Source organism: Eucyclogobius newberryi, unplaced genomic scaffold (genome assembly GCF_026437365.1).
Source record: "Eucyclogobius newberryi isolate DKJ021-1_F unplaced genomic scaffold, fEucNew1.0.hap1 SCAF_11, whole genome shotgun sequence".
Lineage (NCBI taxonomy): Eukaryota > Metazoa > Chordata > Actinopteri > Gobiiformes > Gobiidae > Eucyclogobius > Eucyclogobius newberryi.
The window spans coordinates 5,645,434-5,668,533 of NW_027315735.1; the positions used below are offsets into that span (position 1 = coordinate 5,645,434).

The 23,100-nt window shown below is 39.1% G+C and overlaps 1 protein-coding gene across 5 annotated transcripts in view; it reads right to left on the reverse strand.

The window, feature by feature from the left end:
• fam13b (family with sequence similarity 13 member B) overlaps positions 1 to 23,100 on the reverse strand; it is a 60,282-nt gene that overhangs the window by 5,005 nt on the left and 32,177 nt on the right. For 2 of the 5 annotated variants that reach the window (XM_072435245.1, XM_072435255.1), the window contains 14 exons: positions 14,514 to 14,558; positions 8,368 to 8,463; positions 7,826 to 7,946; positions 6,796 to 6,863; positions 6,189 to 6,240; positions 5,778 to 5,910; positions 4,816 to 4,887; positions 4,069 to 4,336; positions 3,497 to 3,638; positions 3,309 to 3,390; positions 2,539 to 2,694; positions 1,484 to 1,701; positions 1,318 to 1,401; positions 996 to 1,091 (listed from right to left, as the gene is read on the reverse strand). In XM_072435245.1, the coding sequence (XP_072291346.1) occupies positions 996 to 1,091; positions 1,318 to 1,401; positions 1,484 to 1,701; positions 2,539 to 2,694; positions 3,309 to 3,390; positions 3,497 to 3,638; positions 4,069 to 4,336; positions 4,816 to 4,887; positions 5,778 to 5,910; positions 6,189 to 6,240; positions 6,796 to 6,863; positions 7,826 to 7,946; positions 8,368 to 8,463; positions 14,514 to 14,558 (1,633 nt within the window). The remainder of the gene's footprint in view (positions 1 to 995; positions 1,092 to 1,317; positions 1,402 to 1,483; positions 1,702 to 2,538; positions 2,695 to 3,308; positions 3,391 to 3,496; positions 3,639 to 4,068; positions 4,337 to 4,815; positions 4,888 to 5,777; positions 5,911 to 6,188; positions 6,241 to 6,795; positions 6,864 to 7,825; positions 7,947 to 8,367; positions 8,464 to 14,513; positions 14,559 to 23,100) is intronic. The other 3 variants (XM_072435263.1, XM_072435272.1, XM_072435280.1) reach the window with 3 other exon arrangements.

Consider the following 23,100-nt stretch of genomic DNA (forward strand, 5'->3'; position numbering starts at 1 on the left):
GACTCAAACTATTGTGATTTAGAAGTTATGAGGTCATAGCAATGATTTAAAAGACACATATTATGCATTGTTTAAATTGTTTTTGACCTTTAAACATTATCTCTTTGTTTTAGAACTTAAAATAAGAACTAAACTATTTTTATGTTGGTACTTATAAAAGGAAATACTATCTTTAAATCATCGTCATTTTAATATATATATAATGTTCCATCAGTGTTGCCTCATCAAAAAGATAACTTGAGAAGCATTTAGCTTCATTCACACTAGTTTGATGAATCCTAGTTAGAAAGTCCTCTTCCCTCCGAGTGTCAACAACACTCCATTTTGAATTTCCTCGGTGTGTGATGTGGCTTTGCTGTTTTTAAGTCCATAAATCATTGCCCGACTCGTTCTGAATCAGATTCATTATAACTGTGTGCTCACACCAGGAAGTTGGCAGACTGTCCAGGAAGTCAGTTTGGAATGTGAGTTTGAAACCTGTGTAATTCTCTCTGCAGCCAGTAGATGGACCCAAAGCTCAGTTACTCTGGAGTCTCCCAAGGCTGTGACAAAGTTATGGTTTTTTGTTGTTGTTCTAGAACAGGGGTGGGCAAACTAAGGCCCGCGGGCCACATGTGGCACGTTTGTCTTTATAATCCGGCCCGCCAAACATGCCTTAGGCATCTGTCTGCACTTGTATCCTTAATAAATATGACGTGAAATTAATTAAATAATAGATTCAATAGCCTATTTGACAGAAAAGTGATATTTTATTTCACAAATGTATTATTTTTTCCACACCAATGATCGCGGAATATGGCCCTCGGAGGAAAATAATTGCCCAACCCTGTTCTAGAACATTAAATGCAAAAGTAACGGTATTCAAGAGCATGTTTAAAGGCCAATGATGACACAAATAATACATAATATTTGTCCTTTAATGTAACCTGAAAATATATATGTCAATAGTTGTGATACTAAAACAGGATTGTCTTGAGTGTGTGAAGCAGACTTACTGTGATGGGTGTGATGCTGACTCTGGTGAGCATCTGTTTGACCAGTCTGTAGCGCTCGTAAAGGGGCTTCATCACCAAACGCTCTTCTCTGGTCACCTGCACGGCAACAAAAACATCAACATGGATCAAATACATCCATGTACTTTTAGTTCATTTTCAAATCCATGCTGTATAAAGAACACTTATGCTGTAAAAAAGCAGATTAAGAAAAATCAGTATGATGACCATTGGGATGTGTGTGTTTCTTGAATTCTGGTGGTTTTAGATGATGGAAGCTGTCAAACCAAAGCTATATATTTGATCAGGAAACCTCGGTACGTACAGGTCGCCCGTGGATTCCTTCATAGTGCAGCAGGTTCTTCTGTAGGACCGTTTTCTCACATGACAGCTGCTCCTTTGTCATTTTCTATAAACAAAAAACATGTATAGAATGAAAAACACTTCTACATATTCCAGACATGCACATGTGCTGGTGGCCTGGTACAGACCTTGATATCCTCAGGCCAGCAATCGTCCTCTCTTTTCCCCCGGACACTTCTCTGGATGAGCTCCATAGTCTCCTCTCTGGTGGGACGGGGGCTCTCCTCCACGATGATGCTGCTGGTGTGAGGGGCCTGGTCCAGGGTGGAGCCGAAGCTCTTGGGGAGAGTGTTGCTCCGTGGACGGGTCTGGGGGCCAAGCTCACTCTCTGCTCGCTGTTTGGCTTCTGAAAACACATCCAACAGAGGAGCACCAGGGGGGAAGCAGAGCAAAGGGGCCGTGAAAGAGGGGACAGGGGAAAAGGAGACAGTGGACCAAGGATTAATATGAATACAGATATTTCACAGTTTGGGATATTTAACTTTAGATATATTCAGGAACTATGTAAGGCCATAAAATAGTATTGTTTCCTAAAAGAAAACCGTTTATGTTTAAGCTATATAATATAATGTTTCAATACACCACAACCCTCTTTCGTTGAAACGCTTTTGTCCTAATATTCATTCCTGTCTGACCAATATTAAAAAGGGATGAAACCTTCCGCACATGGTCTTATTTGCATCAGCAGTGATTTAATTTACAGAGCCAAAAGGTTGCTGTAAATAAAATGACTAGCTGTACAACGTTTTCCTCATGTAAATGAGCAAAATGATTTAAAATATGATTCGGTCTCAAAAAGCAGTATACCTTTAACATATCACATGCCGTAAAAGACCAAGATTACTAACAAGAGACTAGCAAAAACATGCAGCAAGTGCAAAATGCCAGCCACATAGAAGCAGATGCACAGCTCTGTTATAAAGCGGTGTGGAGCTCAACAGTGCCACCTCCTGTTCTGGAAGTAAACTTACCATTCACTTTTCCATAAACATTAAAGACAGAGGCTAATGAGCTATGGAAATGAATGACGATAGTTTAATAGTCATTGATGATCCTGTAGCTGATTAGTCCCCATCAATCCTCAGTCTATGGGAATAAAATGGTGCATTCACTTTCTAGACCAGAGGGGGCCACCCACTTGGGAGCTCCATTTGTGTGTGGTGCACAGAGGGGTGGTACTTACTGAGGCCGAGCGCTCTGGGGCTGGGGGTAGGGCCGGAGTGACACAGGGGGGTGAGTGTGTGAAGGGGGGAGGAGGGGGGAGGGGGCTGACGTCTGTGTGAGTGCAGCAAAGCCTGATGCCGCAACGAGCTTCTGGGGAAAAGGTGGTGCTGGCGTCCTGGTGGCGGTTGCCCGTTTGGGTCAGTCAATCAATCGGCCGAGGGGAGGAGGAGGGAGCACAGTGTTATTGTTGATTTTTGGAAATTTTTTGGACTTGAAACAGAGAAATGTAGTTTTGGCCACGGAGGAGGTGAGACGTGTTGGTGGGGTTGGTTTCAGTGAGTTGAAAGAATCTCAAGAGTAAACAAACTGATGCTAAACTAAACTAATGAGACTTGTAAAAAATGACTTTTATCCGTAAACAGTGGAGTAGTGAAGAGCTCTAATAATTTGAGGTTATAGCTTGGTTTTTATTGACCTTGTTCAGCCAGTCAGCAATTAAGATACTTGTCTAAAAAGCTAAATTTCTAATTCAATTGCACACTTCAAATCACTAGTATCTAAAAATGGAAACCAATGCCTTTTATTTTAGATTCTGTTTTACGTGTGCTTTGCATGGCAGAGTAAAGAACTGTTCTTTCCCCTCACTGGAGCCGCCCAAACGTGGTGGATGTGGACAAGGACGCACCAGCACACTGGAGGCGAGTTAGACCAGCACATGCAGACTATGGTCACAGATGTGGGAGCTCGAGCTGTCCGGCAGAACAGCCTAAGAAACACTGCACTGTGTACCTTTAATCTGCCGCCGGATCTTGGTCAAGTCTGTCATCCATTTGAGGACTTTGGGGTTAGCTGCTTTATCTCCATGGGAGGGCTGCACAGACACAGGCAGGCTCATCAGGAAAATACATAACCACATAAAATATAGCTTATTTAACAGTAGAAAAATATAACATATATGCAAAGACTATTGCTCGTACCTTATAGTTTCGTTCCTTCTCAAAATGCTCTTCAAATTGTTTGATTTTCTTCTTCAGATGCTGGAGCTTCTTGGTGAGCTGGTGTGTGACAGAGTCTCCTTTCATGGCCTCTTTAGAACCAAATGATGCCCGCCGGGGTTTGCTAAACAGAACCATAGTGTAATAAACACACAAATCCATCACTTTTACAGACTACTTCAAAACAATGACCTGTTGTATTGCAGTGTTTGTGGTCTGAGGTAAATCCTGTGTCCTGTATTACCTGCCATGGTCGCTAAACTTTTACTGACACAATCAAACCTGCCTCTGAGCTCCAGTTGCATTTCCTGTTCGAGCTGTCCTGCTCTGCTTATGCTAAACTGACTAATGTCTGTGTGGCTTTTGACTATTTGTGCTTTGCTCCGTTTTCTGGCTCATCTGTTCAACCTGCCTTTGGATTACAAATGGAAATGAATCTTTGTGGCTAAATCTGACATATTTACATGGGATGATCATGTTAATGAATATGTACCGTTAATTTTAAATAAACAAATTAAAAAATGTCAAAGACAATGACCACTCTCCTCTCTCACCTGTGTGTTTTGGTGGGCGAGATGCTGTCAGGGTCCTGCTGGAGAAACCTCTGGGTGCTGTGAGCTCCAAAGTCCAGGAACCTTCTGGCCAGTACGTGTGGGTGTGAGCGGGCAGAGGAAGGAGACAGGTCCTGGCCAGTGCTCTCCTCCTCTCCCTCCTCGGCCAGCAGCAGGGGGGGCAGTGGCACCATGCGACCCGCCAGAGGGGACAGCTGGGCCTCGCCGCTCTCACTCTCCCCGTGCCACGACTTGAACGCCGGGACGGGATCTGCGCAGAGGACACAGCAGCAAGGTCAACTCAAAAGGCTGAGTCCTGTTTCTCCTTTAAAGACTTTCAGACACTTTGTGCTACTGTCAGCAGAAAGACAAAAACAGGAGGAAGGACAAGGTTGGACCGAACAGGCCCAAAGAGAGGCGATGACGGATCAATATTGAGGTTATTTGTGTGTGTTTTCTTTTTAAAGGAGCCATATTATGATAGGTGTGCAGGGTGGCAGAGCGGTTAGAGCTGTGTGGAGTTTGCATGGCCTTCCTGTCATTATTGGTGATAAAAATAAATAAAATTAAAAAAAAAACAGCAAAAAAAGTTAAATGTGTTTTTAAATTAGTACTACAACTTCAAATATTTGGCATAAAGGTTGGAATTGGGTTAGTGGTCCGGCACAAAATATGACAGTATTACTGTATTTGTTTGGAATGAGACAGAAGCAGGACAGAGTGTAGAGGGCTGGCAGATGTGACACTTACCCTGGCCTTCTTTCTGCAGGTGCATACATGAGAAGTCTATGGAAGGGAGGTGGACATGAGGGGGAGGCGGCGCTAACGAGGGGGGAGGGGGAGAGCGACAGACACCAAGGATGGAGGAAGAGGATGGAGAGAGACGAGCGGTGAGATCATTCATTCATGACAACTACAGCAGGGAAAGTAGTGTATTGTATAAAATGAACACAGATGTGTTTTCTCATAGGTTGTCTTTACATTCTACAGAGGTTATGCACCGACATCGATTCCATTTGGAAAATGCCCTTCAACTTTCCATGGCAGAACTATGGGCAGAAACTAATAGCCTGAAAGTAGTTTCTCCTTTGTTGCTCTGACTGTGCAGAGCTTAGCTAGCATGCTTGCTAACATCATATCCTCAACAAACGGACAAAGAAACCTCTTATTTAAGCACAGTGATCCTAAAGTATGTAACACTGATAAATATGAGCATAGCTGCAGTGTTGCTGTTGTGTATTTGATAGTCAATGGTTTACTTGACTTCTTTTTTCGATGTTGGTACAAAGTTGTAGACCTTCATATTTTTTTTATTAGACTGTAACAGCTCTGTCACATTTTAGTTGTGTTTTGAGCTCTTACAGGAGACAATGACAGTCACAAAAGTTTGCGCCCTACTGCTAAATCTCAGAATGTTGTGATGCCATCTGCATAACCTCTATACCATAATATCACAAACACAGACATAAAGCAGTGCAAACACTTAAACCTCATTCCTTTTTTCAAGGCATTTTTGAGCAGAAAATACACTCTGAATGAAATAAATGCTGAATATTGATGTATTTAAAGCCAGAACAGATCGTGTCAGTTGTTCCCCATAGAATTCTCATCTGCCCTCAATCTTAACTGTAACTTTACATTCTTTTGAATACTTTGATGTCAAAGAACCCATCCCCGATAACTGCAACGCTGCTATTCTAATGGCTTTGTACCTTCCCACTGGTCGTCGGGGAACAGCTGCAGATGAGGGGAGGAGCCGGTATGTGGTTGGCACGGTGAAAGGTGGTTTTGGTTGGGCTTGTTGCTGGTGTTGGCGTTCTGGTCGCACTGGCATGGATCCAAGTCCTAGACAAAAGGAGACGGACGGATAAGTATGTCTCTAAATCACGATTGGGGGGAAAAGACAGCAGGTTTTGAAGAATCGGGCTCAGTGGCTCAGTTGTAGACTGTTATAACAGGGTTTGAACCTAGATTGTGTCCCTGGGCAAGGCACTTCCCCCATCTCACCCGACATAAAAATGGCTTGGGAATGAATGTGGGGAATTGGAGAATAATGCTATGTAGAGCGTCTCTGAGTGTGCAACAGTACATTATTCATCATTCATGATTCAAAACAAACTTACGCAGCATCCATTGTCAGTTTCTTCCATATTATTACAGGTTTGATTGTCCTGCCTGAAAAGATACAGAAAATACAGAAAATTAAACCCAATTCACAAAGTAGGAACTCGCTTTGGTGATGTGGTGCAACATAAAACGATGTATAATAAAATAAATAAAATAAAAGGGGTGTATTCTGGGCCTCGAGTACCAAAAATACTGGTGGTCCGCACTACATGTCGTCTATATGAAATGTGTACTGTTACAGACTTTGTGAGGGCCCGTCCCTGCACTGGGCCCGGGGTAAATAAGTACCATTTACAGTTCCAGCCCGACGTCTCTGCAGGTCAGGATCAGATTTGAAGGGCTAATCCGTTTTACTTTGGTGGTATACTTGAATATGGAAAGGTTAAAAATGTTTAAAGATTAAGCTTTATGTAACCTGCAATATTTGTGACACTGTGATGCATTGATAGTGTTTACACAGATCACACTTGAGGATAAACAGGCAATGAAAATAGGTGCCTAAAATAGATGGGCCTGAGAAAGTTTTTTGAAGCTTTATTGATTTATTGGAATAGAGAGGATAACGTTTATACTTTAAGCTCACTCAGAGATGATGGAGCTTACCTGGCAGTGTTAATGTTGTTTTGATCCAAGTCCATCCCCAAGCTTTCCTCTGGGGTCGCCTCTGAATCCTAACGGAAAACAAAACATCTCTCATATTGGTCTATAATTATAAGATTGGTAGATATAAAAATGAAACATCTGTCTGCCATAACATAAATTAGTAGAGCAAATACAGGCCCATGTCTATTTAAATGTATGAAAACTAAAACATAAAAGCTCAGATTAAAGCGAGCAGCAAACTACAAACAGATTTAACATAGTCATATTTCAACTTCAATTAATTTAACTTTCAACTTGTACCTTAAAAGAAACATGTTATGATCGACCAGCAGAGGGCAGCAAAGTAAAGCGCAATAAAAAAAAAAAAGAAACAAAACCAATGGAAAATAAATAAATAAACATATTGCCACATTGAAGAGAAAATGTCTGAGATAATTGGAACATGAGGTGCTCATCGCTTTGGCTGTATAACCTAAACTTGTGAATGACGTCAATGCCAAATGTAAATGTCAAAGTAAAAATAAAGTATTGTATCTATGGCTTGGAAAAGATTTCAGGCCCTTTAAAATAAAACATAAACATATAAGCATATATTGTGCACACACATCATCTCTTATTCTTCACCGTTAAACATGCTCTTTAGCATATCTACTTTTAGAATTTAAAGGCATGTGTTTAATATGATGTCAGGCATTTCCCACATCAGGAATTGAGTTAGAGCTCCATCTATTGACTGCAGAGGGAATTACAAAGAAGATAAATAAACCTAGCTTGCCCAGACATGCTAATGCTGGCAGTGGTCATGAACATGTTTTGACGGCAGAAATGCTCAGAACGAGTCTGGTGACGACACATGAACTTAAAACGCTCCAAAGATCTCGGACGACTGGAACATTTTGAACATGGTGTTTTTCTGAGGCTCAGAGGGGAGAGGGACTTAGCGTGACGCTAAGTACAACTCTATATTTTTTGATGAGGAGAAAATGTAGTCTCATAAAGAGTCAGTTTTGCATAACGTGTGCTTTAATACCTCTTCATCTCTCAGACTTTGCTCAGCTGGGGTCTCTCCGTCTCCATCGCACAATAGATCTTCCGTTTCTGTTTGTTGCTCTTCGTCCCCATGGCGACCACATGCTTCTGTTGCACTAATCCTGGAAAAACTGACAGTCAGATATTCTGCAAATCTAATAAAGTCTAAATAAGGCTGTGTTGTACCCATGACATAATAGATCATCAAATAGATGCTTGGGTTTATCTTTTAGTGCCCGATCTTTAAAAGCTTGAGTGTTATTGACAGAGGAGAAAGTCTTTGGCATGTTGTTTTGTCTTGGGAGGTCAATCTGTGCTTGGGCAGCTGTTGCCCGCAGTATTTACAGTTGTCTTGTTACCAGTCGTGTTTGTGTGTAACTTGAGCTATTGACTGCCACATACACAATGTTCAGCATGAGAAAAATGTTTCTTTAGGAGTCACACTACACCGCTTTCGTGTGCAGAGGCTCGCAGGTCACATGCTGGAGCACATGCAGGTTTGCAGTCCTCATACGTGTGTTTGTGTGTGCTTTAGACCCTCACCTCTGCTTGGTGAAACCGCCCAGGTCTTGGTCGATGGAGGTCTTCAGCTCCAGGAGATGGTGCTCCACGGCCGCTCGGATGGTTTGCTGGATAATCCTGGGGGAAAAGAATATATTTTCCAAACATATCAAAACATTTGGACAGCTTTGCTTATTTATTAATGTTTTGTAACTTATAACTCTGTATGCAAGGTGTGGATTGAGGCCATATGCAGTAGTAGTTTGTTCTTTTTGTCCGTTTGAGTGTTTTGTGATCAAATATCTTATAGTATGTGTTCTACAGTCTGTATGGTCCAGATGACGATTATCACAAAACTGATCACAATTAGTCATTTAATCGTTGGGGCTCTAAATCCCATTTCAAAGATTTTCTTGTGGCTCAAAGGCCACCAGACAGAACAGTTGCAGCATGGAGGCGAGAGGGCACAGACATTTGGCAAATGGTCCCGGAATTGAACCCACCAGCGTGCAATAAATCCCATGCATGGATTTGATTGGATATTGCTGACCCCTAATGGATGGAAAACTAACTAAAATAACTACTTTGTATTTAAGTAAATAAACTAAAGCAGTGATGTTAGCGTTTGAGGAGTAATGTTGTGCAGACAGATATGTGGAGTCTGTCCAATCTGAGGTGCTGGAGATGAGTAGAAGTGTATTATGATCATAGCAATATTGGCTTGGCAAAAAGTATTTTCCTCAGCTGTTCCTAACACAGTACTACAGCAGGTCCCCAACCACCGGGCCGGGGCCCAAAACTACTGGTCCCCAGAGGCCAATGTAACCTATATTTACAATGTTTTATTATTATTATTTTACTTTTATAGTCTGTTGCTATGTTCCAATATTCAATGTGTTTTAAATGTCAGTAAAAGCATGTGGTTTGCAGCAGAGTTCAAGCTCTGGAGGAATAAATTAAACTATTTCAGGTGTAAAACGGCAATTATTTAAATGATACCACTGAAAGACCCAAGAGAGAGACCTAATGTTCACATGACTGAAAGGAAAGTAAAACGAGAAAGCACTCCTGGTGTTGTAACAGTCAGGCAGACGTCCGGGCGCCGCCTGTGCCACAAACATTTGTCCTTCAGGTGACTTTATTTGTCAGCGCAACAACACAGTCAGGTGCTGTTCCTGAACGTACTGTACGAGCACTCATCACTGCAGCGTGGACTGTGAGGGGATTTGTGTCAGCTGTTCATCAAACACCCCTCGGATACAAGCTGCGTGTGTGTTAATGTGTGTGTGTGTGTGTGTGTGTGTGTGTGTGCGTGCGTGCGTGTATGTGCGTGCGTTACAGTCTACAGTTGTAAGCTGTTTCAAATGCTAACATGTAATTTACAGCCTAAATTCAAATACTTTTGTTACATAAATCTCATCTGAAACTGTAGGTTAGTACTTTATTTAAATCTATAATTCTTTAATCTTGCATTAAATATTTACATTAAAAATATTATATTTAAGCACCATTTATGTCCTTGAAGCTAAAAATGTACTCCTCTAAAAGGTTTTTACAAAATTATTGACAGAATAATTGAAAAAAAATAATGGTTGATTGAAAATGTAGACTTATATTGTCATTCCATGTGCGTTTGTTAATCCTGTATGTGATTTGTGAGCTACTGCGCATTAGTAATTTCTCCAGTGGATCAATAAAGTTTCTGCAAGGTTAAGTTAAATACAGAGTATATGATATGAAACTGCAGTACTTGCATCACAGCAGAAGCAGACTTATTAGACAACAAGATGTATTGTGCTAAGTTGGAGCGGGGCCTGGGAAAGAGCCGACCTAACACTTTAGAACAGGACTTTAGGCTTTCCAACAGTGCACAGCTATTTCTTTAGGCACATGCTGCTGAAATGTGGGCATTAATCACACACAACCACCACGGCCCACAATTTCAAGAAATGTTGCCCACGGCAACGTCTGATTATTCACCAAGGTTACAAATGTGAATGTGTAACAATTTTGAGTAGGAAAAACAAGGGCACGTGGTGTTGAAGCAATTCAGGCTTTCTCGTTGATACACAAACAACAAATTCAGGCCCATCAGATTTTTTTATAAATAAGAAGTGAATTGTATTGATATTAGAGGGTGGTATTTCATGCTTGAGGTTTAAATACAACAGTTAATTGCAAAAGTCCAAGCAATATTCTCATTTTTTGGATCGATTTCTCACCATTAAAAGCAGGTGGAAAGTAACAAAGTACAAAAGTACCAGTACTGTAACATTCTTAAGTATCTGTACTCTACTCAAGTCATTTTTACAGTGGATACTTTACTTTTACTTCAGTATATTTGAGATCAGTACTTTCTACTCCCCTACATGTTTTGACTGGACTGAATAGTAAAAAGCTTTAGACCTGCTGATATGACAGAAGTATTTCTCAATCCTCATTATTATTTTGAAGCATCTTCATGGTGACATCCTACTGAAAGGTTGAGTTCAAGTCTTGGCTTTGAGCAAACAAAACTTTACAGCTTAAAAAAAACCAACTCTGAAATCATAAAGGGATTCAGTCCCTTGTTAAATGTTAAAATCTGCACAATTGTTTGAAAAGATCATTTAATTTCTGAATTGTCATCTAAAATGTGTTTTTAGAAAGTATTTTTCACAGATTAACACTTTTTTGCATCTGTATCTGGTACTTCTAAAGTACAATAAACATTTCTTCTTCCACCACTGACTAAAAGAACCTAAAAGTCAAAATTAGGGGTGCAGCGATAAAACGGTCCAGTATCGGTATCGACCGATATTCATGCTATTGAGTAATATCGGTTTCCGTCTAAAACTCCCGATACCAGTCCGATGTATTCCTTGGTAATTGAAGTTAAGGCAAGGCAAGGCAAGGCAAGTTTATTTGTAGAGCACATTTCATACACAAGGCAATTCAAAGTGCTTCACAGCAGGAAAAATGCATTCAAATCACAAAGAAATTACAGAAACAGAAATACAATAAAATTAACTAAATTAAAAATTATCAATCCAACTGATTTTCTAAACTAATAAAATCACAAACAAAAGAGAAGAGTGCAAAGAAAAAATCCTTTCAGTCATAAGCGCAGCTAAACAAAACTGTTTTTAGCTTAGATTTGAACATTGTCAGAGTAGAAGCCTGTCTCACATCTTCAGGAAGACTGTTCCAGATTTTAGCTGCATAAAACTGAAACGCAGATTCCCCATGTTTTGTCCTGACTCTGGGCACCAGCAGGAGGCCGGTCCCTGAGGTCCTCAGAGTCCGAGATGGTTCATATGGCACTAACATATCCAAGATGTACTTTGGTGCTAGGCCATGGAGAGACTTGTACACAAGCAGAGCTGCTTTAAAGTCTATTCTCTGAGCCCCAGGGAGCCAGTACAGAGACCTGAGAACAGGACTAATGTGCTCATACTTCCTGGTTCTGGTCAGGACCCGAGCAGCAGCGTTCTGGATGTACTGCAGCTGTTTTACAACTCGTTTGGAGAGGCCAGTGAGCAGGCCGTTACAGTAGTCTAATCTACTGGAGACAAACGCATGGATAAGTCTCTCTAAATCTGGTTTTGACACTATATTTTTGATTTTGGCAATGTTTTTTAGATGGTAAAAAGCTGCTGATGTTATTGATTTGACGTGGCTATTAAAGTTCAAGTCTGAGTCCATTATTACCCCCAGATTTCTAACTTGGTTTGTAGGTTTTAGAGCGAGACTCTGGAGGTGACCGCTAACACTTTCTCTTTGTTTCTGTGGGCCAAAAACGATTATTTCAGTCTTGTCTGAGTTCAGCTGGAGAAAGTTGTTTTGCATCCACAAACTGATCTCTTGGATGCAGTGACAGAGTGAATCTACTGGTCCATAGTCACCTGCCGATAGTGAAACATAGATCTGAGTGTCGTCTGCATAATTGTGATAGGACACATTTTCACTGCGTATCAACTGACCTAACGGCAGCATGTAGAGGTTGAACAGAAGGGGACCCAGGACTGACCCTTGGGGCACTCCACAGGTCAGGGTCATGTGGTCTGAGACACAGCTACTAATTTCAACAAAGTACTTCCTGTCTTCCAGATAGGACCTTAACCAGTTTAGGGCAGTGCCAGTGATGCCCACCCAGTCCTCTAGTCTCTGTAAGAGGATCCCATGATCGACAGTGTCAAAAGCAGCACTCTGAACTCTGAACTCTCCAGAAACAGGACAAAACCTACAACTGGAAAGAGGTTGCTGTATTGTAACAGAACAGACTGTAAACAAAAGACCCAGAAATGACAAAGTTAGACTTTAAAAAACTTTTAGACGAAACTTATCATTAAATATAAGCACGACGAATTCACTCATGACCTGTGCTTTTTTTTTTTTACTAGTTTTCTCCCTAAACAATCAGTTTGGACATGTTCACTCCAAATAAGTTTAGTGTGACAGGTTTAAAGGAGAACAAATGAGAAAAGAGGAGGCGGAGCAACACGAGGATGAGACTGGAGAGGTTCAGACACTTTAGTCTGAAAAATCATACAAATACAGGAAATCCACACAATGGAAAAGTGTGAAGGCTGATTTTACGCTAAGTGTAATCACATTATAGTCCAACTATATCTAAACGCAGTGCTACATGTACCATGTCAAACCTAAAAAAAAAAAGGTGTTCTAACTGGTTCTGCAGATTTCAAACTGGATTTGATCCTTATTTTAGACTAAAAATTAGTTTATAGCAAATATATTTATTTGATTAAAAAAAACATGTGTTTAAAACAACCATAACATTAGGAAATATTGGCTGATGTTCGGCCCTAAACCACTAGTCCAAATACAGAAGATGGCGGGTGCGGCTTACATAGGCTCCACAGCGACAGGTTATGCCACAATGTTGTCTCTTTTTTCTTTTAAATAGTTACGTTTGTTCCAAAGAATGTTATAAAGCACCATGTGCTTTTCATGCAACATTTTGTGTTTAGCACACCTTTGTTTCAGAGTGTCGTGCAGTGATCCTGCAGGGAATGACAGTCATGTGATGCTGGGATCACATCCTTGGAACTCAAGCGGCCCCCGGGGCCATGCAAATGCTTTGACTGTGCTTCTTGATCAGGAAACAAAAGTCAAACAGTATCCTTCAGACTCATAATCACCTCTGTACTATGCATTCTTCAGGATTTGTGTAGCCAGTTAACCTTGGGAGTTCCTTTTCTCAAATATAATGCCCAACTATCACAATTAGAGCTGCACATTACGACACAATAATCAATATTGTAATAAACTAAATATATTGCAATAACACCAAGGTCCTCCATCTGACAGTTTCATCGTTTTCCTGTTTAAACAGTTTACATTTCTGTCTGCTATTGTGCTTCGCTGGTGGTGCAGTGGTTAAGAGTGTAGCACATGTGTGGTGTGTGGGCTCCGGTCAGGCCCTTGATATTTGCTGTCTATACCTTCTCTGTGCCCCTTTCATGGTTTTGTCAGCAACTAATACATTAGGTCATGTACATGTGTTTTAATACAACTGAAATGATTGTCAAAAAAGTATATTTCAAATATTGCAATTGTATAGTTATTGCAGTCATTAACAACTATATCTTTTACCACAATCACTTCCAATATCACGCAACTATGGCAACTAGTGACATTTATGCTAAACAAAGCACATATGTATGGAGCGTCATGAAGTAGGGCTTATCATTTTTAACTTTTATTTCAACATTTAATAAACAGTTTGATTTTTATGTTAATACACACTTTTATAACATAATGGGCCCTAACGTGTCCAGAAAAAAATGAAAATAAAATCAGATCATCAAAAGCAAGTGGATTTTTAGAGTTACAATTATAGAAGGAAAAAATGGTTTTGAAAATATATTTCAATTTTTAACTTTTTGTTTTGGCCTTTGCCACATTAGTTTGCCCTTTTGGCATATTTTTCTTGTCATCTTTGAACAATGAGAACAAAATCGGGTAGAACTGTTTACATGACATTTCATTTGATATTTCCAGAATTAGGATTTTGATCAGATTTTTCTGAAGACAATAGACCCAAATAATAGTAGTGCTCCTGGTTTGGGACGATATACGCTTTACCCTGTTGCCATTAAGTCTGCATATTCAGCACTGATGGTAGTGTGCATGTAGTGCGTGATGTGCCCGTCACTGTTGATACTGTGTAGTACATGTGTACTTACTGCGCTGAGTCGGCGGGCAGGATGGATATAGGCGAGAGGTGGGAGCTATGGAGACAGAGAGAGGGCAATGTGGTTAGAACATCATGTTCCAAGCAGCTCCCTCCTCACAAGACGTGCCCATGCATTCAGAGTAAAACAAGATGAGCACACTTCAACTAGTCTAGGTAGCATTAGGGCTGCACAGTTTGGGAAAAATATAGACAGGTTTGTTGCGTTTGTTTTAATAATATTATTCTGTTCAGTTAGATTTAACGTGTCGAGGATAATTGACAATAAGACTAAAGATGGTGACTTAACTATTAAAAGAATCACATGCATTTCTAAACATGTTTGTACAGCTCTAACCTACAGTTTTTATTCAGAATAAGAAATATGTTGTTGTTTGTGGTTGCTATTTGATAATTGCTTCCATTAAAATTGTGATTTCCAACTTACAGCCCTAGTTACCACAATGATGACTTTTGACTAAATAACTATTACAATGTTGAAACTTTCATAGACAAATCCAACACCAATAAGCTTTTAGCCATGTCTCCTGGTTAATTAACACAAACAACTAAAAATACATAAATCTGTCTCACATGAAATAATAAGTGTGCCTCATTTATGCATAATATAATTTATGTTAACTTATACACTATTTTAGTGTTCCAATGATTTGAACACTAAAATAAACCATTGTGAATATTTATTTTAGTCTTGCTTGGACCTGTTCAAACCTATGGTAGTTTAATCCAAATTTAGACCTGGTGGAGTTCTTTTAGTTAGTTTAGTTCTTTTTATGTCTACTCTAGTGTAAGCAGAGTTATAATTTAAGCACATTTTGCATCATTAATTGGTACTTCTTTGGAAAAATAAGAAGTACCAATGTAAAAAGTACCAGGAACTAGTGTCACAATACTAACATTTCAAACTTGATTTCGATACCAAGGAATATACTCTATTCTTGATACAGAATTCTATATTAAAAATGCTGTTTTTAGACTGACATTTTCAACACAGAATAATAGTACCGTTTTAGGTTTCAAGTGTTCTGATAAAAACTGTTCTGTCGCTTAGTGTCTGATTTGTTACTTTTGACAACTCGACCAGAAACTGTAAAACGTTCAGTCTGGGATGGTCCAACATGTAAAATACCTCATTTCTGAAACCATGACAATAGCGAATGCGCGCGCTGCGGTTTTATTTAGACTACGCTATTGTTCTGCGATGTTCTCTGGTGCAAGAAGTGTGAGCGGTTAAGTCAGCCGCATCTCACATCTCGGCGTTTACGTAACTCAAGGTCATACAGAGTGGGCCGAAGTCAGATGTATGTTGCCGGAGCGGGGGGGGGGGGTCGCATTCATCTGATCAGAACAAACAGCAGCTGGACTTATGCAACGAGCATTTTGACAGCTCCAAGTGGGTCAATGACATCAATTATTAATTAAGCTCAAACAGGTCATTTCATTCCGTTTTAGCAAGGGTGAAATGCAACAGAAAACACAAAATATACAACTTTCTTAAAAAACCCAAACATGAATACACTCAGAATGAAGATGTGTTGTATTTCACCTGATTTATGCATTACTGCGACAAGTATGCAAAGAAATATGCAGAGAAATCATCCCCACTGCCTGATTCAGTACAAATGTTGGTTGGGACAAGGTTAGTTGACAATTGGGATTATTTAGGTCAGAATACAAATGATTATGAGAATTCTAATCATTTAAAAAAACAATTCCATCTACTGTTTACTCCAACTGCGTGAACCCAAACGTTACCATTCAGAAAATGAAAAATTAAAAAAATTAAATACATCACCAAAAAAAGATGTTGCTTCAAGATCGTTACGCCAACAAAAATAAATATATAAAATATTTACAATTAGATTAGAATTTTAACCATTAAACATGTGTTTTGGGACTGCTCTGTTGCTCATAAATATTGGACTGAAATTAACAATTTTGCCATTCCACTATATTTTAAAACTATGTACTTGGGCCTCAAAACTCCTGCCATGGACACAATAAATGGATACCGGCAGAAAAAGGCCATTACAAAGCAATGGATGACACAAGCCTCACCAGCAATCAAGACCTGGACTGACAGTGACAGACATTAGACAAATGGAATAACTGACACTCAGACTTAATTTAGAAATAATGATTATGAAAATGGCATTCTATTTGATCTCTGTTGTGGTATTGAAATGGGCATAGACCATCAAGCGGCAGTCTCGCAACAATATTAGTTTGGACAGGGAGGGCACAACATGTAAACATCTGCTAAAATCATTATGAGAGAAGCTAATTAAACGGAAGCTATGCGTTTCTATACACACTCTTTTGTTGTCCAAGCTTCCGCTGGACTTGTATTTGACACCATACAATGACATTTGATAAAAATATAACATAAAATGGTATGTTTCTTTTAAAACCCTAGTTCCAATATTGCCTTACTGCCTTTTTCAATCCAAACGTAGTGCTGTCCAGAGGGCTCCGGGCTGGACGACATTACATAACCCACACAAAAGAGAATATTTGATCTGGCTCCATTGTGCCTCTGCAGGCGGTGAGCTACAAAGACGTATGTGCCATGAAATCTAAGAGGATTCAAATGCAGATTAGCACCTTCTGAAAACCCAACTAATTTTTTTCAGGGACATTTCACTCGAGTTTCCATAGTGTAACTTATTCTACTACAACCTTTTGTATCCAGACATTCATCTACCTCCAAATATTCTGCGATTATTTGGCCATTAACATTTTAGATCCATTTTCAGATCTAAACTTCCTTCCCTTTATCTAGACGCTGAAGTTATATTTTAACTGCTCCAAGAGACATTCAAATTATGTTGATGAAGGTGATTGTGAAATAAATTCAGTATAAGTTCAATAAGATCAGTTAAATATTTAGGTTAAGTTGCCTGTTTTTTTACCTGAACATCACTTGCACTGATATTAATAGTTTAATAAAAATTATGCTTGGAATATTTCTTTCACCTAAAATATTTAATTTAAACTGCAATATACATTAACTTTATTGAAGTGTTTTGCCATTTTTACTTTATCATTGTTACACTTGATGTTTCATTGTATATCCAAAATACGTGTTATTTATATAATATTGACAAACAGATTTACAGCTATCTGGTGTATTTTGGATCAGCATGTTTCATCGGCATTACTCATCGGCTTACTTTAGCTTTGAATACATCAGACATTCTCTGTGGCACAGTTTCAATAAGCTTCTGCAAATATTAAAATATTTACTTCCATCCAGTGTCATTATTCCTCACACAGATCTTGTGTTGATGATGGACAGAGTGACCACTGCACAAAGCCTTCTCCAGCTCGTCACAAACACTCTGATTAGGTTCTGCTTCTCCTTAGATGTTTTCTCTGCTTGATGCCAATGATTTGACCCTTCTCAAAACACACTGACATCTTTTCCATGACCACAGGATTTGTCTTTCCACATGGTTGTTTCAGAAATGAGAATCTGCCCACAGCATCATTTGAGTTTAAATACCAAGTTGCAGCTGAAAGATCATCACCTGCCTAACCCTTCTCTAAGGAGTTGGACAGACAGTGTACATAGGCCAAAGTGAGTTTCAGATTAAGTAATGATTGCACTAAAGTCACCTGGTCATCACCGCAGTCTCCTCCTCACAGGTGTCTGCACAGATATGATCTATTACACAGTTTTCTTTTGGCCTTCTTGTCTATATTACATCAGATACGCGCACACTACAAATCTCCAGCTCAACGAACAGCCAGTCATAAATGCAGAAATATTATCATCACCACCTTTCTGGCGTCTCAACAGATTTGGAGTCAGTAAAACAGTAAACATTTACAGAGCTCCAGGCCAACAGCTTTACATATAATCCAACAGCTAAACAGTAGATTTAACCAACACAATACGAGGCAAATTCAAACCAGCTTAGGCTAATTATACAGCATGAAATTGTCCTTTGAGAGTCAGGTCTCGTAATAGAATCCGCACACTAATGCTGAGACCTTTAAGATTTGTCAATAGTCCACATACTTGTAGTTGACACCGCCACCTTAAGTTACATGATTGCATAAAAGAATTACCCAACAGCTATGGATGTCCTATTTACTGCACCTTTGATTGGACAGGACATACACTTTTGCAGCTTATATTATTACTAAAATGAGACTAAACTTACACATATTTGTACAGCATCCATACAATTTGTGTTATCTAAAAGGGACTTCAATGTCAGAGCGATGATTATGCCTCAGTCGCCCCCCTCAAGTCCGTGCCAAGTCCAGTCTGCGTTGGCTTGATTATTTCCACATCATGGTTTCATTAGTCTTGTTAGTATGCGTGTCATCAAAAGCAACAATTTCAACCTCCCATCTTGAATTACTAATCAGCCCAAACAAAAGTAGCAAAAAAGAATATCGGTAGTAATTAATACAAATAAAGAGTATCAAATCATTTTGGAAAAGTCAATGTGTCTATGAATTTAGTACATCATCTCAGATCTTAGGTAATCCAAAGACTGAGTAAAATATAATATAGAGCATCCACATTTCATTCATGTAAGCATTCTAGACAGAACAATCCTTTCATGACGCGTCAGTGTTTACCTCTGCAGCAGGATGTCACAGGCCATTCTGATGTGTGCAGATTGACCAGTTCCCTGCTTTGTCCTTCTGACTTTTTATCTCAAAATCTCCTGTTGTTTCCCTCCAGTGTCCGACATTTATTCTACGATATTCTCCAGGGAGCGTCTTGACTTGGTCTTGCAGCACTATTCCTTGCTTCCATGCAGTTGTGTGCTTCTCTTATCCTCAGCGTCCCTTCCAGTTATCCCAGTAAAGCGTCTGTGCCACTAAATCTTCCAGGGAGGCATTCTGGTAGTGCGAGCTTGTGTGTGCATGTTGGAGAGAGGGAGGGAGAGTGGAAGCAGGAAAAGTGCTGCAGTAAACATCCACAGCACTGCTCAAATATATGAGCTGCAGAGGTAAGCCTGGGACGGCCAATAAAAAAGGTGGGACAGTGGCCGTGAACCAATGGGGGAGGTGGAGGTGCCTCTCTGCCAATGGAGATCAAGTGCGAGGGGAGTTATGTTGGTCCACTCAGTCACTATGTGGAGAGATTGGTGCGCTTCAAATAAGCAACAATCTTATGTTGAACTACTGTTTTGACTCTTGCTGCAACATAATTCTAATTCCTGAAGGCAAAAGGGCATCAGTCTCATCACTTTCTCACTCAGTCAGAGACGAAGTAGACATTTACTAAAACAACACCTCATCTCGACTTTAAATCTAATATAGATAATAGCGATATAAAAAGGTTAATGCTGTAATAAAGTGTGTGTGACAGGAAAACTACATATTTACAAAGAGCGTTACACAAAACAAGAAGCAGCTCATCTCTTTATGTTCCAAGACAAGCTCTGGAGTTCAGGGTTTAAGCTACAGCCCAAATTAAATAATGACTATTATTTTATTTCTGTAAAATCCAACTCTTTTGAAAAGTTTGATGTCCAAGCAAGACAGCTTTACACAGCTTTCTTTTTTTATCTTAATAGTTAAAAACATACAAACATATAATAAATACTAATATAACATATAATAAAAAAATATTTAAGATGGGACAGTTACATAATTATCAAACTAGGCAAAGTAGGGCATTGATATTTTTTTTATCATGGCAAGTTTTGGTGAATGTGTGAAATAGGTTCCTTGTTGTAGAACTGATTTGTTTTGAATAAAAAAAAAAAAAAAAAAAAACTTTTATACAAAAAAAGCAGTCAAAATTTAAAAAATAAAAACATTGCAAGAAGAAAAATTGGATGAAGAAATTACGGTAATCTTTTTTTTACAGATGTAAATAAGAACTAGTGATGATAAATATGTTGGCCGATATATCGGGCCGATATTTACAGCTTTTTACATAAAATCTCCAACATAGGCCGATATTTTGTATGCAATGACCACCTGTTTAATGGAAAAAATATTAAGCTTTATTAAAACAGGATAGAAAACTTAGACTTTCAATAAGTAAACCAGGGTTTCAGCTGTCCATTATTTTCCTCATTTAACTTTAACTTTTACATAATAGTTAATCATTTCTAAATGATATATTTGGAGGAAAATGCTCATAATTGGCCTAAAAATATCGGCGAGCTTATTGGCCATCAGATGCTCTGGGTTCTAAAATATTGGTATCGACCATGCAACTCTATCTGATAGAAATATCAATGCTCCTTATAAGTAAATTTTTAGTGCCTTTAAATCAGTTTATTTCACACTTTGGCAAGGTAGAGAAGGGCGATCTATTTTAGAAAGTGGAAATAAAAGTTTCTTTCCCTTCCAATAATTTCAAAACTAAAATTTGATATCAGGGCTAAAATGCAACAGAACACCATGAGCCGCAACGCCAAACGTGATTCTAGTAAACAACTATTTGAAACCTATAAAACGGGCTTCCATCATCACCGGTATAGGAATGAAAAAGTTCCTGGCAACACCGAACAAAGAATTAAATGGTATTTAAAACAAAAGCGATGTGGTTCTTTTCAACACAGTTCCTTTTATTAGCCTTGATACGCTGCACAACAGTGATAACGATCTGGCACTTCTGGAGAATTAGGGCAGGTCAAGCCACACCAAGTGCAAGTTCTACAGCTCGGAAAATAAAATATGACAAACAAAATTAACTTAATGACACAAAAGGACAAAAAATACAAACAATAGTTAAACGATTTACTGTATATTTGCCACTTTAGTGCAACAAAACACAGAATAGCTTAAATCTAGAATTCAAAATGGCACCTACTAGAGGCATTTGTATTAATTTTCAGACTTCACTAAATGGCTTAAAATACAGATATGAGTAAACACTGATGTATCGAAGTTAGAAGTGATAATGTCTGTATCTGCTGTTATCTGGGTCACTAAGATATCTGATTACACATCGTACAAACCACAGTACCTTGGGCTGCATTAAGATATACTTCAAATATTAACATTAAATGTAGACTACTAGGACTATAACAGTAATATTTAATGTTGAGCAATAAAATAACATTTTAGCTGTGGAAAATTTGTCTCTGAATACACTTGAACATTTATGACATCGAGTAACGTTTTCAAAGAGATTGTATTGACAGTTTTATGGAATAATTGACACTTGGTGTTTCGACCTAGTTCCAAAAGTCATCCGGGCACCTATAAATGTCACTGTGCTGACCTACATTCTGTTTATGTCTATATGTTTCATAACACACTATACACCTGCTATGGAAACTGTTGATATGGACTACTAAAAACTAAAAACTTATGAATAAACGTAGCATCACTGCCAACTGTTACCAGCAGAGGATGCTAACCCTAACTCATACAATATATTCTAAAACTTTATTGAAAAATAAAAGTTAAAATGCATAACTTAACCCAAAGTTATCATATCATAGTCATCTTTCGTAAGCTAACCCAAGGTTAGGTTACTTTTTCTTTTTTACGACTAATGTTCGAAAACACAACATTTTGATATTCCAAAGGCATCGTTTGACCACCGCGATGTGCTCATAAACATCAGCCGCTGAATAATCTACACTCATCCACGTAGGACAGGAAAAACCTCCTGCGCAATCCCAATACATATTTATGTATATCCTTTTTACACCCGACTTCAGTTAGGCGTCATTACACACGGTCACTGAATTATATATAAAGATTTAAAGTTCAAAAGCCCAACAGCACAGACCGAAGAATCAGCGGAGTAATGCCATGATGAGGATCCATGTTGAGGTACTGGTCTCCAGGCGTATTTATAGATATGAAATGAGAAGTAGCTGTCAGCATGTAAACTGTGTCTGAGTAAGGGCTATTACGAGAGTAGTGCCCCAGCCACAGGGACACGCCGAACTGTCTGTCAAACTCCAGACAAACAACTCCCTGGGTTACCTCCAGTCACTGCGCACCAAGTTTCACCAGATCACTCAAGTCCTTAGTTTACTTTAGCAGAACCACGCTGAGGTTAAGGCAACAACACAGGTATGTGGCTAATAAAGAATAACCAACAGAAAGGTCTTTGCAAATTGACTCCTTTAGCTTTGATTACAGCACTCATTCTCTGTGGCACAGTTTCAAAAAGCTTCTGCAAATATTTATTTCCATCCAGTGTCATTATTCCTCACACAGATCTTGTGTTGATGGAGAGAGTGAACACTGCACAAAGCCTTCTCCAGCTCGTCACAAACACTCTCACTGGGGCTCAGATCTGGAGTAGATTAGGTTCTGCTTCTCTGCAGATGTTTTCTATGTTTGATGCCAAATGATTTGACCCTTCTCAAACACTGACATATTTTTCCATGACCACAGGATCTGTCTTTCCACATGGTCGTTTCAGAAATGAGAATCCGCCCACAGCATCATTTGGGTTTAAATACTGTGTAGCAGCTGAAAGATCATCACCTGCAGCAGTTCTCCAGGAGGAGGAGAAGACCTGTTTTCTTAGCTTGAAACCAGTTACACTTTTTTTTTGGGTCAGGCAGTGTACAATATAATATAGTCTACTTCGTTACATCCATCCATCCTCTAATAAAGCTTATGGGGGGCTG